General features: G+C 40.8%; 2 protein-coding genes across 2 annotated transcripts; both read right to left on the bottom strand.

Annotated features, from left to right (window-relative positions):
• Positions 1 to 1,492: 1,492 nt before the first annotated feature.
• LOC146467869 (uncharacterized) lies at positions 1,493 to 6,493 on the bottom strand. Its single transcript, XM_085125399.1, has 4 exons — positions 6,377 to 6,493; positions 4,498 to 4,631; positions 3,959 to 4,087; positions 1,493 to 2,868 (listed from the first exon to the last, which is right to left on the bottom strand). Exons 2-4 carry the CDS (start codon positions 4,604 to 4,606, stop codon positions 1,907 to 1,909), a joined length of 1,200 nt encoding a protein of 399 aa, XP_084981525.1. The 5' UTR covers positions 4,607 to 4,631; positions 6,377 to 6,493; the 3' UTR covers positions 1,493 to 1,906.
• Positions 6,494 to 8,240: 1,747 nt separating this feature from the next.
• LOC146467868 (uncharacterized) lies at positions 8,241 to 15,858 on the bottom strand. Its single transcript, XM_085125284.1, has 8 exons — positions 15,729 to 15,858; positions 13,731 to 13,835; positions 13,524 to 13,568; positions 12,539 to 12,889; positions 12,039 to 12,249; positions 11,303 to 11,532; positions 10,710 to 10,876; positions 8,241 to 9,710 (listed from the first exon to the last, which is right to left on the bottom strand). Exons 2-8 carry the CDS (start codon positions 13,810 to 13,812, stop codon positions 9,537 to 9,539), a joined length of 1,260 nt encoding a protein of 419 aa, XP_084981410.1. The 5' UTR covers positions 13,813 to 13,835; positions 15,729 to 15,858; the 3' UTR covers positions 8,241 to 9,536.
• Positions 15,859 to 17,281: the final 1,423 nt, after the last annotated feature.

Here is a 17,281-nt window from a genome sequence, read left to right as displayed (position 1 = left end):
ATTGATTTCTGTAGCCAGCTTTAAAAAAGTGTCAAAGAGTCTTGTCTTGGATGGTCAGTGAAAAAAGTCGGAGATTTTTTTTATGCTGAAGAAGTGAAACAATGTTTAATGTCCTCATTTGTACAAAGCATGCAAAGAACGTTGTGGGGAACTGTGATAATGTATGTCAGGAATAATCCACCAGTTGAACCCAAAAGGTTTTCTTTGGATTGGAACTCATTGATGTATATTTACAAACATCTGCTGATTTGTTCCCATGAACTGAATAAAATTGTGTTCAACTGAAGCACAAGGGTATGAACATCCAGGAAGTTACAGCATTTATTTGTTAATTTTCTTGTTGTCTTGTTCATTTAATTAATTTGATCTTGGTTTTAGCATTGGCCTCAAAGAAGGGGTTGGGTAGCGTGGAGTAAGTAATAAAGTATACACATTGTCTGACATCAGAGTGCTTGCAAAATATTGTGACCTTGAAAAGTTATACATTTACAGTTGCAATGTGCTGTACTATTGCTGCTTGACATTGGCTTTGCTCTGAGAAAGGGCTAACGCTCAAAACTTCAAGTGCCTGAATCGCTTTATGGTGGCCAAATAGACTGTTGTCCAAAATGGCGGCAACAGATTTGAATAAGTTAAAATTGAACTGAATGAAAAACTGATACATGCACTGGAAAGAGCACCTTTATTTTAGTAACCTTGCAAAGTTTCGGCATATTACATGTTATATCAGCTTAGGAAATGTATGATGAAATTTGACAAATTTACAAACGTTGGTATGACACCGGGGGTATACGTCATACCCCCAGTCATACAAACGTCTGTAAATTTTTCATTTTGCATCTTACATTTTCTCAGCTGATATTACACCTGACTTGCTGAAACTTTGCAAGGTTACTAAAGTAAAAGTGCTCTTTCTAGTGCTGGTACACGTTTTTAATTTTAACTTATTTGAATTTTTGGCCGCCATTTTGGAGAAGGGTCTATTACCTTATCAACTCAGTTGAAGAAAAATTGTCAAGGAATTTTTTTCCCCTTTGGTTTTCTTTTTTTTTTTTTTTTTTTTTCGTACCAGAACAACATGAAGATTTGGTCAAGCAAATAAAAAAATCTGTCATATACACTTAAGCGCTCCCCAGAAAGCCGTTAGGTCTTATCGTTCATGGTTGTGATGACACAAGGAGCCCATGACTCGGGGCCTTGGAGTCAATCCTCTCCTGAGTATATTTATTTTTAGAATGGGCCTCAAGGGACTTTGGACGTCCACGTTTCAAATACCCAATCAGAGAAGAGGAATGACAATTAAATTGCCATACATCATGCCTTTTACTTCGGGAAGTGTTGACTCGTAGAATGAACACAGATAGAGTCATGGGCTCCTGATGGCACCAAATGTTCGTATCCCCATACAGTCCCCCTCTATGTTAAATAGTTGAAAAAGCTCACACTTTGTTAAGGTCCAAACCGGATCTTTCTGTCGAAATTAAGTTGATCATACCTTGTAACTACAAACTTTATTTACATGTAACATCTTCAGAATGAAAATAAACAATCGTTAATTTGCATAGCAAAGAAGAGTCTTGTGCCTTGTCGTTGTTCCGTCAAGGAATTCTTAAAATAATAGCCTCGCCTTGTCCCCCTAAATAAGAGCCGTCAACAAATCTTTCCTAAGGCCAAGTCCCAGATGTATGATTCTCTTGCACTGAAAGTTGCACTCCCGTAAAGTTCTAAACTTTCTGCCATGTAAGGCGCTGCAGCATCTGCAAACCTTCAATGTTCTTTTCTGTTCCTTTGGTTAAGTAGGAAGCAAATCTTAAACTACTCAGCTAACACGACGTAAGCCGCGTGAAAGGATGCCCCAAACAGTTTACATTGACATTTCCTATTTACATGTATATCTTCCACTAAATTATGTTTTCAGTTTCGTGTGTACATGGGTTCTTTTGTCCTTGTTCGAAGGGCATTCCGGAGTGGAGTCCAACGGGTATAGACCCCTGACGTCATTAGGGTTATATCGCGGTCCACAGCAACAGTCCATGCTACAATTAGGTGCGCATGTGTTGGGACACGATCCAGGGCAGGTCTGCCCAAGGGGAGTGGGTATGGGGGCTGGTGGTGCCAGAGGGGGCTGAGGCGGAGCTGCCTTGGGTGGCGGAGAACAACAGGCAGGGGTGCATTGCGGAGCGCACGAGGCTGGGCAGGATGCAGGGCATGTTGACACCGGGGAAGGAGAGGGAGGCTCCAGAATTATTATGGGAGGGGGTGGTGATTCTGCTTGAGCCTGTGGCTGGGTGGCTGCACAGCATTGAGGAGTGCAAGCTGGAAGACAGGATGACGAACAAGGAGCCTGGCATGTGGGGACAGGGAGCGGAAGTGGGATGACTATCGGTGGTGCGGAGAGAACAGCAGGAGAAGGAAGTAGCGGGTAAGAAGGCACTTGGAGAGCAGGAGGTGAGTTCTGAGTTGACGCACAACAAATAGGTGCGCATTTTGGATAACATGCCTGCGAGCATCCGCTTTGAGGACACTGCCTCTGGGGTGTAGGGAGTGACATCGCTGGCTGCGGAGCTGGGGCACAGCAAGACGGGGAACACTGTGGATAGCAAGACGAGGGACAGCCGGCGGGGCAAAGAGGTGGCGGAGGAGGCGGCATTATCGGGGCTGGCATTGCTGGTACAGACACTTCTGGTTTGCAGCAGCTAGGACTGCAGTCAGGAAAACAGGAACGAGGGCAATAGTAAGCACAAGACTCCACCGGTACAACAGGGTTAGGCAGAGGACGGGGGACTGGTGCAGGGTGGGATGGAGGTACGCAACAGCTGAAGTCACAGTCAGGGGTGCATCTATGATGACATATTGGACGACAAGTTCCTTGAAAAACAAAAATCGAATAGTAACGTGAAATAAGACGAGGACGATTCTCATTTAATGTGCATAAATTAGATGAGGACGATCCTCATATAATATAATGATACTCACATATGTGCTTGTAAAAGTACATTTTGCACCCAACACCACTCCACGTTTAAACTCATAACATCTCTTTTATCAAATCAATAAGTTAGCAACTGGCTAGTAGCATGCATAACCGAGGTTTATCACCCTCCCCTTCCATTGTCCACGTTCTGGCGTTTCATTACTCAAGAAGATTTACCTAACATTCCCTCTCACCGGTGTATGCCTGGATAATGTATTTGGTAATGTAATCTGCCACACATATCACATAGTCTCATGGCGGTTTCTCAATTCTTCTGTGGGGTGAGATCTGACGTCAGCATGTAAAGGCGCCACTGGCAGCCGCCATCATGATCAGTCCATATTTTGATCTCACCCTCCCGCCCAACCCACGCATGAAGGTGAAAGACAGATGAAAATCAGAGACAAAGATAGACCACCACACCGGGGGACTACGTCTCCCAATCTTTTCGAACAGTGTGTGGGTTCTTTAACTTTATCTGATAGCGAAGCCTGACAAAATACTAGAGGTTTCCCCGTGATAAAACTTACATCCCACTCGGAGGGGGGGGGGGGGGGGGGAGGGCGGGGGAGAGGGAGCCGTAGAAATGTTACCAAAACTAAAGCTAAGCGTCACACATGAAGGTGACCTGGCTGCAGGGTGGTACCTTATTTGTAAAACAATTTTTTTTTTCAAATAAGCATTATAGGGACATCGGAGTCCCAAGGGTTGATAGCGGGCACATGGAAACTGAGTGGAATAGGGCGGGCTCCCGAACTGGGGCATACGGGAAGAGAAAAATCCCGAGCGCGACCGAACTCGATTTTTCTCTCCCCCCTTTATCCCACAGGCTAGGCGAGAAAAAATCAGCGCAGAAAAGTCGAAAAGATAAATAATCTCCCTCCCCCAGTTTTCACCTTTTCCTCATTTCCACTTTCTTACCCCTTGGTCTCCGTGGGAAACGAAACGCGTGAAAGATAAGTTTTTTCGATGTTAATGATTTACCTTTTCTGTTTGTGCGAGGATGCGTACGGTGTCTGCGGATCACTCTGTCTCTCTGGTATGCATAGCCATATAACATTGGTGTTTGTGGTTGATAATAAACATACTGTCTTTTTACCAGGCCGTGTTTATCTGCAAATATAGCGGACCATTATTTACTAAGGTTAATGTCATCACGCTCGCTTGATTGGTTTAGATAAGTTTTAGATGAGGCTATGCGAAGAGGGTTATGACCATGACAGACAATATAGACTTCTTAAAAAAAAATGTGGCCGCTTTATACTAAGCTATCCTACTGATGCAGACGTTCAAGGCAAAACCCTCACCTACGCGCGACAAGTATGTTCACACAAAGTTTCGAATTCTCCCCCATTATTTGACGAATTTTAGACAGCAGTCTATCGTTACCTTGCGCATTTTTTCTTTCTTAAAAGCATACGATTTTATGCAGCATCAAAAAGAAAAAAGTACTGTTTTTGTACGTAAAGAGAAAATTATGGGGACGACAATGTGTAATGATTCACTTTTCAGCTCCAAGATACCTTTTATTAAAATATCAGATTTGCCTCTCCGAACTGGGCTTCCTTCTCCTTGGCGTAGAATAAAAGACGACAGACATAGCGTCCAAAGGCAAAGTGCCTTTCCTATCATTGCTCGGCAGTCAGTTATTCAGCAACTAAAAAAGAAGCAATTAGGTAATCAGTAACATTATCGACTTGATTTGTACAAAACCCAAGTTAGCGCCCACAAAAAAGGTAGAGAATATGTCTGTTTGGGAAGAAAAAAGCGAGAAAGGGGTACGAGCAAAAACATTTTCTGCCGCGCATGTGGAAAAGCGCAGTATATATGTGAAAAAATTATCTCAAGCCATAAAAAGGAAAAGAAAAAAGGAAAAGAAACTAAAGAAATATTGTTACAGAAACATTAAAGATGTTCTTCTGATTGAATTTTTCACAGTTTGCTCGCATCACAAACTACGTATACAGACTTTCTGACGTTTTTCAGATACATATTGCAAGCGCGCGCATATGGATAACTGAAAAGTTCTCCTCGCGATCGATTGCATGTGAGGCCTTTTGCAAGAGAGAAGGTGGAACACGGAACCTTAAAGGGGAAGTGTCATGGGGTTTTTGAGATGTTTTGTTTAAAATGGTAAAATAAGGTCTTCACTTAGCTACAAAATAATTCTGGAACAAAGAGAGGAAAGAAATCAACTCAATTCTTCAAAGGAATGACTCGTGATCTATTCTAGCGCCTTTTGAAAACAAAAATGTAAGAACTCGAGAAACATTTAACCTATCATTTTTCAAGTTTCAATCCATTTCGACCTACTCTGTGTCTGGCCAGAGACACCAATTGCACTGGGATGATAATTTACAACCAAACTAGATAATTAATTTTTGTTTCTGTTAACAGACAAACATTTTCGGGGGAATTGAAATGACATTAAATTCGCGTGCTAATTCCCCGTTAAGGCGCAAACATGTCAGCGAAAACTGCTGCAGAGACACTCACATCCAGAGAGTTTTCTATCCTCACATGCAACATTCCACTCCTGTTAACACAGTTCTGAAGAGACCAACACTCTTTCCCTCCTTGAATCTCCCATATTGGTTTTCCAGTGTGATTTTGCTACTCGTGTGGTAGACTTGCTTACAAGTCGAGCTTAGAGAGCGCGAAGCGCGATCGTCAGAGCTCGAGCGAGCGAGACAGGTCCATTCAATGAGAAGCGAGCGAGCGACTTTGAGAAAGTCTACCTCGTGTGGTCGTGTTTGAATACAGGCTTTTATTGATGAAAAACTGCCCACATTCTATATGGTCTATATAGCTTCAAAATACTGACCAACGCATGAAAGGTCCCTGAATGTAACTTTACTCAAAACAATACAAAATACGGGTGACCAGTGGATGGATGTTTGTATTGCATGCAATCCGGTGAATAAACGACGAATTGTACCTGCCGATTTGTTGCACTTATTGATATTGAAACCTTTTTTTCTAAAACTCATTCAGTTCGATTTAGGACTTTGACTGGGCGTGTTTTGTTTTGTTCTAGAATTCATCAAATGAAACAAAATGACAAATTTTCTGGCCTTCTTGATTTTCTTTGATAGTGTTACGGTTTTCTAAAAACCGTGCTCGAAGGGCATTTTCACAATGTTTATATTTTTTGGAACGAAAATGAAAACAACAAGCTGTAACGTGGCAATTAATTAAGTACCGCCTTTGATCAAATACGCAGAGACAGTTTCAAACTTCAAAGCTTATTCTTCGGACTAGGAAACATAAATCAAATTCGCTAATTAAAATGGGAACATCATATGATACTACTCTGGTGATATTGATTAAAAGAATGAAAATAATGCCAGATCGGAAACGAAAGTAAGAATAAATGGTGATAACAATATCTAGATAACATACCTCTAGGCAAAACAGTCCTTATCTTGCCTGTAAAAACGTCATAAATTTAAGGACGAGGATCGATAGCCAAGAAAAAACAGGAGTATACGATCAATTATTCACATACGACACTTACTGTTCATCAGGTGTGAAATTGACCCGCTATACAGTCTAGACACCTGTTCTGTTAAATTAGGGTAAAAATTGAGCTGCTGAAATGCGATAAGCCTAAGTATTTTTTTCTAAAGTGTGAGCAACGACGGCATCATTTACATGGCAAAAAGTATAATTCAGTATTTGTTCGCCTGCTGTACGTATATAACGGTAATTCAGTTACAACATATGGTGTGAAGAGAGCTAATGACCTCTCGCAGTTTCTTCTTGCAATTGTCTGGTTTGAATGTTGTCATTTGCGCCTCAGTAGTCACTGTTGCCCTTAAAAAGAGAACTAAAAGATGTTCTTGTGGTAGAAAAAAAACTGTAATCTGTTCATGGTGAGAAAATTATTGGAGTCCTCGCACACTTGATCATAGTTACCATCGGCAGCTCAGCCATGGGTGAGAAGACTCGTGACGAGAGGAGGCGCGGTGGTGTAATAGTTAGGGCGTCACACTTCGTTCGGATGACCGGAAGGGTCGGTGGTTCCAGGTTAAGTTGGTCTCTGCATTATTGGGTTGTTTCTTTAGACACGAAAACCTTACCCCATATTGTCTCTCTTCACCCAGGTGCATAAAAAGGTACCGGCAACATACCGCTAGGGGTAACGGGTGGGCGTGGTCTCACACATACCATCCCAATCTTTTCAACTCGTTAAATTCTTGCTATTTTCTGCACAAATTTCATGGCCGTTTGGTCACATTCTTAAGAAAACACGTCAGTTTATCATTTCATGGCAAATAAGAGTTAACTACCTTCTTAAAGTCCTTAACCCGCTCCTTAAACTGCTTGCGTATAATATATAACAAAGATAACAAAGATAGTTATTGTCTCTCTTCACGCAGGCGTATAAATGGGTACCGGCGAATTACTGCTGGGACCGGTAACCCTGCAATGGACGAGGTGGAAGGGGAGAGTAGTAAAACTTCTAGAAACTTTCAGTTCGTGTTCCAGAAAGCGGGTCAAGTTCTGGCCGGAAGGGCCCACTAGGCTCGTGATGCATCTTTATTTTACTTTAGACTCGTGAAAGCGGGGAGGGAGTAGGGGGGGGGGGGGTGGTGGGGGGCGGTGAGAACAAGCAGCGTCACTGTCTCATAGTCAGTACCCGCTGCCGTGAAGGGAAGGCAAAATTACTATTATTATTATTATTATTATTATTATTATTATTATTATTATTATTATTATTATTATTATTATTATTATTATTATTATCATTTATTGATTATGAAATATTCAGAATACAATTTTAACAATTACAAAGGAAAAAAGACGTAATACTAGTTAATAAAACAAAGCTAAAACAACAACAACAACGATATGAAGTCAATTACAAGAAAGAATACGCAATTTACTCACACAAAACCAGTGACTGTTTAACTACCATCCATACAGTGTCGCCAGTATTATTATTGAAAAATATGAATTCATTTCTCCCATTTCTTACGATGCTGCAAAAGTTTATCATTCTCCCTTGCAATATAAAGCTCAATGTTATACACACGTTTAGTCCTTGCGATAAAAAAAAACTGGCAGATTGGGTTCAGCTGTTTTATTGCATCTACTGGAGATTAAAAGGGGAGGAGAAATTAATCTTTAGTCTCATTCGAACTAGTTTAAAAAACAGGTATAGAGCATGTCAATCCATATGCGATATTTTGTTCAGTGAGAAAAAGAGCAAGAACAATAACTGCAACAGTATCGGAGAATAAAAAAATACAATGTCGATGTAGACGGTTAAGGAGAAAGTTATTTTATTGCTTTATATCGTCGTAATAATTCTCAACTACAGCTTAGGATGCTATTAACCACTAACTAAAAAATAAATTGTCCCTTCAGTCTTGTTGTATCCCAGCGTCCCTTTCCAGCTCTCACGATGTTGATAAAAGACACAACCAGTTCCCATGTCCAGAAATATGAATCTTTGTACTGCATGTTATACAAACATTTCTGTACTTATTCTTGCTTCGCCCTCGAACAAAAATAGAAGGTAAGGCCCGGGGACTGAAGTTTATACTCTACAATGATTGTTGAAAAGATTTTGTATTGCGTTTAAGGATATTGCATACCTTTTGAATTTGTTTTTAAAACGCAACAATGATGAAAGGAATTTGGTCAATCACCGTGAATCAAAGTATTAGACTTGAAAAAATTAGTTACAACTTGGCTTTTTGCTGACTGCGGTACGCTTATGATATAACTAACTGCTTATTTTTTTCACTAGCTACATGCACCAGCTACTGTACTAGAAAATATTCACTACGAAAGCGCATAACATGATAAAAAGCTATTAGCTAAATGCGGGGCCCGCTCAGGGCTTCCCAAACAAATTAAATGTAGCATTTGATAGATATATGCTGTGCTGGCAGTTAATTAGAAAAGCGCTGAATACACCAGCGAATAGGAGAGCAAAGAATATCGCGTTGTTTCTCATTTTTGGTAACTTTCTGTTTGACTTATCTTAAAGAATGTGACACCCCCAAGCTTGCAACTATCGGCGGAAGCAACCATTAACTTACAATACACGTGACAATAATTCCTTCCTTAGATAACAGACATTAAAAGACATCACAATAATTTGCCTTACGCCATGATGTCACAGGGTATAACTTCTTTTTGTTAATAATCACTGCCACGAAATTTCCCAAGCGAACTTGTTTCTGATGACTGTCCAAGCAGGGACCGTTATGGTTTTACTCTCATAGGTCAGCCTATGAACGTCGTAACGTTATTTATGCGATTCTAAAATTCTCCATGGGAAGGATACAGCGCAATCATTGGGTCATTGAGTATCTTAACCTGCCAAGCCGTTTAATGTTATAAAAATTACAAGATAACGTAGGAAATAAAAGGTGATAGAAACGGGTGATCTAGACGAAAAGAGTCAGGTGAAAGACCAATTTCTTCACCACTTCCAACAGAGCCCTACTGAGGAAAGTACAGTTTATATACAATATGGGACCATTCTTGACAAAGCTCTAAGCCACGTGCGTTAAGTAATAATCACATTGCAGTCCTTTGTGCCAGTTCAAGGTGCGTGGGGCACAGTGTTTCTCTTGTCCCAGGATTGTGGTAACAGGGTCATTCCTGCACAGCAGCTGCGTGAGCAAAGAGGCGCGCATGCGTCCGGGCAGGACTGTCCCGGACAGCTTAGCGGCGCGAGGCCTGGGGAGGGTGGTCCGATAGGGACTGGATTAGGGGCCTGTGGGAAGAAAACCAAATCATAAAATTGGCAGAACAAGAGAAGTTGCAAGGATTTAGTTTTTCTTTCTAGTGTTTCAACAAGAGATCATTTCAGTAACTGCTAGGAAAGTTACATCTGCCGTCATCAAGTTTGTAAAATTTGAGCCACTTATTCCACGAAGTATAAATTATCTTCGTTATGAGCGCGCTCCGACCAGCAACTGCCGGGTTTCTTAGTTGACTTATTGTGCAATCTTTTTTTTTAAATCTAGTCTTGCTAAGAAGATTGTTAATTCTAAAGGAAGCAAAACAACTTGGTTTAGTCACTGCAAAACACCGATATTATTCCTTGGTCCTGTACTTTCATAGAAGACACAATTTTATAAGGCTACAACCCTGTACCCTACACAAAAAAAGATCATGACATCAAAGAGAACGGGGACGACTACGAATACGAGAATTGATTTCAAGTTTTTAGCGAAGGACTAAGAACAGATATATCCCAGAAAGCTTCATTTTACTCTTTACGAGCGACGCACTTGACACAGTCTTATTTTGAATGATGCTAGCTAAGCCCTTTCGTGATTTCAAAAAGACGAGATCACCTTCGTTTCGAGGGCTTGTTTTTGCCACAACGCCATTTTCACAAAAACTCGTAGTAAAATGACGATGGCTATCTCGTTTTCCCGCCAAAATGGCACTGGTTCACCGGCGCACGCACTTTGTCTATTGGAAACACTCGTAGTCGTACTCGTACTAGGATCTAAAGGTCTCTATTGTCGTTAGTACAGAGACGAATTTCGCAGAAAATATTGCTTTCTATGTGCCTATCAGCTGTGTTAGGTTCGCAAGGTATTGTGGTAAAATGTACAGCCGCCATAATATTTCTTGGTTGTTTTTAATAAGACAGTTATTTCACTTGCGCTTGTTGGATATGGGATCAGTATAGCTAACTCGATGCTACGCGTCTTGTTGGGTCCAAAGTGAGCTCGTGGAATAATGTTGAAGTATTACTCACCATGGGGTTAGGTGGAACAGCTCCGTAAGGGAGGGCTTGCTGTGGCATTGCAGGCTGTGAAGGGAGGGCTTGCTGTGGCATTGCAGGCTGTGCCATATATGGAGAACAGCAGGAAAATTCACAGGACGGTGCGCAAGCTAGAGGACATGAGCCTGGACACGCGGATGCTGCAAAGGAAAAGATGGTTCCGGTTTAGCTTATTAATCTGGGGTTATACAACCCACAAGTGGCGAGGTGTAGTTTTGTGCGCTGTCTCGATCCCGCTTGATAAAGTGTCTCGTCTTTGTTGAAACTTTCTTATGGCTTCTGTTCCAACTGGCCAGTCAAATCCAAGAAATACAGGCGACGGAGTCGTTGGTGTGAACATGAAACTTGACGACTCCGCCTCACACAGTTCTTGTATTTTAATTTACTGTAAACTCGGTCACAAGGCTCTTTCTCTTTCTGCGTTGAAGGAGAAAGAGAAGATGGCCAGTTGAAAGGCAAACCAACAACAAGTTGTCAAATACTACTGATAAAAAAAATAGTTTGTCATGTGACAATCGTACAGCCTTCTGATGAAATAAGTACGATAGAAAGACGCTCTCTTTTACCTGCAGTTGGGTCTGGATATTGGTAACCACCCGCGTAAGGCGATTGTTGGGGGTCCTGGGCTGGGGCCTCTGTTGGCTCTGGCTGGGAGAAGAGTTTGGGAACTGGTGCCCTCTGAGGTGAGGCGACAGGTTTGATATGATGAAGTTTAGCTGGCTTTTTGGGGGCAGAGTGAGAATCTTTGTCATCTCTGTACTTCTTGAATTGGTGTGTTGGCAAACAACATTCAAATCTGCAAAAGAGAAAAGCAATCAGTTGGTGCTTAACCGCTATGTTTGGCCATTTTATATCGAGGCACGGATGGTCGTAGGATCGATAGATATTGTTCTCACGAAATCTTATCTAAATATTTGTAAATCTGCATGATAATGATGTACAGTTTCATTTAATTTGAAGATCGAAACACAATCCCGGCCATTCTTGTTGTACTTTATAAGAATAAAACTGCAGCTTTGAGGTCCTTCAGTTCCAGGTAAGGATCACTGTTCGTCTTTACGAAAAGATCAGGAAGACACTATGTTAAAAGCGTTCAGTATTGTTTGCCCGCGTTCTCCAAATATTTTACTCGGCATCCTCCCACAAGATCCTTTGACAGGATGGGCCTTCAATTCCCGGAAAAGGTCCTGGCGGGGTCGTGGTCGACTATGAGTTGGTTTCTTCTTCATTTTCGAGTCTACGTTCCACCTCTACCTATCCTAGTAATTTTTCCATTTGGGGTTAAAGGAATGGTTCACTTACACGCATACTGGTTTGCAGAGCGTTTGGCACTGTGGTATGCAGACTTGGTTTGTCTTGGATATTAGTTTCTTGTTAACATACGGCTTCTTCTTCGGTGGAGGAGGCTTAGGTGCCTTCTTGGCAACCGGCTTTTTAGATGTAGCAGGAGACGCATTGCTACCCAAATACACTGGACGAATGCTCAGGTTCAGAGCTTGGGAGCGGCAACAGTCTGTGCAATGAAAATGAGAAACAGAGAACGGCTTCAATAGATTCCTTGAGTTTGGTTTCAAAGAAGTTCCATTACTGATTAGAAAAATGAGCTAATTTCTAAGCCAATTAGACTGTGGATCAAACCATTCGCAATTTTGCTGCGCGCTTGGTTCCCATCACATATGTCTGCTTCGAGATTTGATTGATTCATTTTTTTTTATTTTTTGTGGTTATCCCGTGTCAACTTTTGTTTTAGTTTGAAATTCAGACGTGAAAACCGTCCTAGGAAACCACCAAATCACACTTACCTGGTTTGCATAGAGGAGCGCAAGAAGCGGAGCAGCCCTGAGCAGCGCAGGGATCACCCGCGGGATACCCGGCATATCCGGTATCGTAGGGATTAGGCGCGTACTGAGGATAAGCCGGCGCTTGGTTAACTGGGAAGCAGCATCCTGCATCACAGTTAGGATAACACGTGGATGGACAGCCAGTTGGGCACGCCGGAGGGGGAGGGGGTGGAGGAGGAAGGGAGGCTTGATAATTGACTAACTGGGGTAACATATCAGGGGTGTAGTTTGGGGCCCCGGGAGTACAGCAACTTCTTTTGCACGATGAAAGACAGAACCTCTTGCATCCAGGATGGCACTCCCATGCGGATCCTATGATGAATTAAAACAGTTAATTAACAACATATTTTGTTTCAATTCCATTCTCAGAACATATTTAAAAGAGGATAAACTTTTTTATGTCTTCCTTTCATAAAATAAAGAGCATGCATCTCGTCAGTGCACATCATGGCATGGACACATGCGACTTTCACAAAGCTGAAGTTGCAACTGGTTTTGCCAGATTTTTATAACATCTTATTGATGTCCTGTGGCTTACGTTTCAAATGGCCAACGAAACTTAATAAGGACTTTAACATTTGACATTTCTACAGCCTTCAGGTGAAGCGCTAGCGTTTGAAACTCTATTGAGTACCTCCCCGGGCAATCATAGTCTGGTAAACATCAGTAATGATGATGATGATGATGATGATGATAATGATGATGATGATAATATGAACATGATGGTTGTGGTGGTGGTGGTGACGACGCCGATGACAACGACTATGACTATGATAAAAATGATGATGACGATGATGATGATGATGATGATGATGAAGATGATGTTTGCCTGGTGTCAACGGTACGGCGCACAACGGTGGACAATTTCTTACTGATTAAAATTCATATGGAATGTCAGAAGCGAGGTGTGAAGGAAGAAAAACTCCGTTGTCAAGAGAGAACGTACTTTGAACTGGATTCTGAACTACTATTGATTTTCTACCGCCTCGTCCTAAAAGGAAAGAAAAACAAACAAACAAATAAAAATATAAATAAATTAGACGTCTAAAATCTCAGTTAGGTTTCTAGAAACCCCAGGATTTCCGTGGAGCTTCCAAAGCAAGCAGTTATACGATACAGTCGGCTATAAAAGTGATGTCCCAGTTCTTCTTACCAATCTTGTGTCTTAAGGTCAAGCTATTGGCAAATGTGGAGAGCAGCGCAAAGAGGCAAAATGATGCCGCAGCCGTCTTCATGGTCACAAGAGTTACCTTGTTACCTAAAGAGAAATAGGAACGTTTTTGGTCAAAGAGAATTTAGTGAATAATTTGTAAAATATATTGAAAACATAATTAGTAACAGACGTTTTTAGTCATAACAACACACTTTGTAACTTGCAGCACTAGTTCGATTTTAATGAGAACGAGAGAGATAAACTTCGGCATTACTGTTCTTGGTGATGCTGGTGTGTATATTTTGGAGATAGAATAGGTAGCACTCCACTACAAGGTGTTCAAGGCGCATGCGTATTTACGCCGGTTGGAAATATATCCAGTATTATTATTCAACACATTGTGACACTGCCCAAATATGGTCATGGTGAACTCAATATACGTCGCCCGTACATAACGGATATCCTGCGATATACGTAGTTTTCTTGTGTCGGGGAGAAAAATCAAATGGCAAAGCGCTTTCAAAAAGTAACGACCTCGCAAGAACACCAAACTATTAATAACGCTGTTTTATAATGAACACAAAGTAGTCAACCAAGTTTGCTGTTAAGAATTGTAATGGTTAGTGCAAAAACTCTTACTGATTTTAGCCAACTCAGCCTACGGTCTCGTCGGCTAAGTATCAGGCGATATTTCGAGCGATTTCGCAGGATTATTGTTAATTAAACTATAATCCACTGTACCGAAAAAGACGGCGACTGGTACATTGCCCTTTCTTAGCGTACGAAATCACTAAAAATGCTGATAAAAACGCACAGCAGTTCTAAAATCTTTAAACCCAGCTTAGTACAGGGACGAATTTCGCCAAATATATGGCTTTCTATGTGCCTCTTGCCCGTGCTAGGTTCGTAACGTACTGTGGGTAAAATGTCAAGCCGCCATCTTTTTTCCGTACGGTGCATTCTATCGGCGTGCGCTCTCTGCTGTGAATCTGATTGGCTACGCTACTCATGATCTATTCTGCGATAGATAGTGAGCAGCGACTCAAAGGTGCTCGATCCGCGCAATTCAAACTTCAAAAGAGTTTAATGAAAAAAGTATTCTTTGAGCAGATAAAACATTTCAGTTTAGTGTGAATATCAATTAATATTTCTACTGAAATAACAATTAAATAAGTTCGTTCTCAATTTCTACGCGTTTTGTATAGTTGATTTGGTTGCATCAGCTATCTCGAGATTAACAAACACTTTGAATCGCAGTCCCTTCCCGAGAAGCTGGACACATATCATGTATACAACTGAAATAAATACAATAGGACAACTTAATAAAGCCTGAAAGCTATGCCATCGTTTAAATGCTAATTTCATTTCAGTCAGGGTTTCTCGTTGCCTTCTTTTTCCTGTAGGATCTAGAAATCTAAGTTGGAAACGAACTCAGCTGTTTAGTCTGAAACCCGACCCTCAAAACTGCAGGTTGCTTGCCGTGAATGAGTTGTCATAGCAAGATGCATATACTCTCGATATATGATTTTTTCGTGCCTTAAAACTGATCGTAGAACTGTCTTTAGGAAAAATTAATCACTGCATAATGGTGCGCAACACAAAGGTAGTTGTTTGTACAGCTCTAACTCGGTAACACTTAACTTTTCTCAGTGATATATGACAATGACAGATATAATAAATTACCAGTTCCCTAAAGTACTCCGTTTTATGATTAACTTAACAGCAAATAAACCCGTTATCCTTAGCCAATAATTGTCGCCCTTTAAAGAGATGAGGAATTATAATTTAGTAAGGATATTTGTGGCTCCCATGAACAATGTTATCGTCGTTTTGTTACGGAAATGATATCACTTGTAAAGTAAACGGGTAGCATACAAACAGGGAATAAAACTTTATCGTCACACTGAAACCTTTACCAGGAGAATGTAGTGTTCTCCGTTTAGGTGAAAAAAAAATGATAATGGTCTTAAACAAAGGAAAAAAAGATAAGGCGCTTACCCTGGCAATCTGTTAGTCCACACAAGATATGGTATTTACCTGCGAGTTACGGGTAAATATTTTACCGTATCGAGCGGAGAAGACCAGAGAGTGTTTTAACATAAAATATTCAGCAGTTAAAACAGTCAAATGGTTATTTCACTATATTTCACACGTTTAGTGGACAATTTTGGCTACATTTGTCGGCATTCTTAACCTCTCAGTGAGTCGGACGTGGAAAATTATGAGGGAAGAGATAAAATGGATTTAAGATACGGATGTAGAAAGTAACAACCGTTGCAGGAGGCATCGAGGTTAACATGTTTTTATTTTTTGAGTGAAAAGACCAACAAATTTCACGCATTACCTCACAGGTAAAACATCTGTAGCAACGGCTTGTTGCGGTTTGCTCTTCAAGTACACGACTAGCAAATGGTTATTAAGTTGTAATATGAAAACCATACGTTACTGTCGTCCTCTTGTCAACAGAAGTAATAAATGTCTAAACGCTAAACATGAAATACTCATAATAATATTGTGAACGTGCAGGTAATTCATTTTGCAAAATGCCTTGACGTCACATTTCGTTCACCGCAAAGCATCATGCTTGACTATACAGCGGCTCCCGGTACTGGCCTGGAATTGAGTCTATATACAATTGCAAACGTCAAACTGCTAGTGTACGAAAGTATTTGCGATCTCATCCGCTCGACTACAAAATTCAGCACGTTTATCGGCATTTGTAAAATTAAAAGAAGTTGTAACCTTTGCGGAGTGGAAAATCAAACCTCTGAAGACTGCGTCAATTCGTTCAAATCGCGTCGGTGTACGGTTTGAATAATAGCGCAAATTTCGTTTTAAGAAATTTCCTTACAATAATAGGTAACTGTTGTATTTAAACATTCTAAATTATATCCAAACCAGAGCATTTAAAGCTCTTAATGCGTTGAAATTGTTCGACATTATAGCCGACCTTTGATTTGCACTGGCAAAAAAAATTGGACTCTGAGCGGCAGATCCATTTATTTTTAGACTACTTTTTTTTTTCCTCCTGAAGCCGGATCCAAGTGAATCTATTTGAACTGAAATAGCACTTATTATCTGATAGTTACTTCTATGCAGCAAGTCAAGTCTTTGTGTGAAGAACAAAGCATGATGTAAAAAAAAAAAGACATTTTAGTTTGAATTACTCTAGATATATATCACTACTTTATACAGCTTTCAATCTGTAAATAACCTTGTCTCAGATACAACGATTGGGTTGCCTGTGGTTACAGCATGCGTCCCGTGATCCTACCGCACCGAAAAAAGATGGTGGCTGCATATCTTACCACAATACCTTGCGAACTTAACACAGCCAGTAGTCGCATAGAAAGCCATATCGGAGAGATTTAGTATCGCGTTTACGGCAAACGGCAAACGTGAGGTTCGCGTTTATATTTTCTTGAAAAACTAAATACGCAGATGAGAGTAGTGTAAAATAATTGTGACCTTTGATGCTAATGCAAAACTACTCAATTTTTCTGAGAAACTGAAAACAGCGAGCGGCAAATATAGGGTAAACGTGGTCACGT

The sequence above is a fragment of the Pavona decussata genome, unplaced genomic scaffold (genome assembly GCF_977016875.1).
Source record: "Pavona decussata unplaced genomic scaffold, jaPavDecu1.1 SCAFFOLD_134, whole genome shotgun sequence".
Classification (NCBI taxonomy): domain Eukaryota; kingdom Metazoa; phylum Cnidaria; class Anthozoa; order Scleractinia; family Agariciidae; genus Pavona; species Pavona decussata.
Note: the sequence above shows the minus strand (reverse complement) of the source record. Positions and strands in the feature narration are given on the sequence as shown.

Coding starts and splice junctions, on each gene's coding strand:
- LOC146467869 (XM_085125399.1), bottom strand. CDS start 4,606: ATGATAGGAAAGGCACTTTGCCTTTGGACGCTATGTCTGTCGTCTTTT. Junction 4,088..4,497: donor ATCTGATATTTTAATAAAAG/GTATCTTGGAGC, acceptor CTATATTTGCAG/ATAAACACGGCCTGGTAAAA. Junction 2,869..3,958: donor TCCTCGCACAAACAGAAAAG/GTAAATCATTAA, acceptor TTGTTTTTCAAG/GAACTTGTCGTCCAATATGT.
- LOC146467868 (XM_085125284.1), bottom strand. CDS start 13,812: ATGAAGACGGCTGCGGCATCATTTTGCCTCTTTGCGCTGCTCTCCACA. Junction 13,569..13,730: donor GACCTTAAGACACAAGATTG/GTAAGAAGAACT, acceptor CTTTCCTTTTAG/GACGAGGCGGTAGAAAATCA. Junction 12,250..12,538: donor CGCTCCTCTATGCAAACCAG/GTAAGTGTGATT, acceptor TTCATTGCACAG/ACTGTTGCCGCTCCCAAGCT.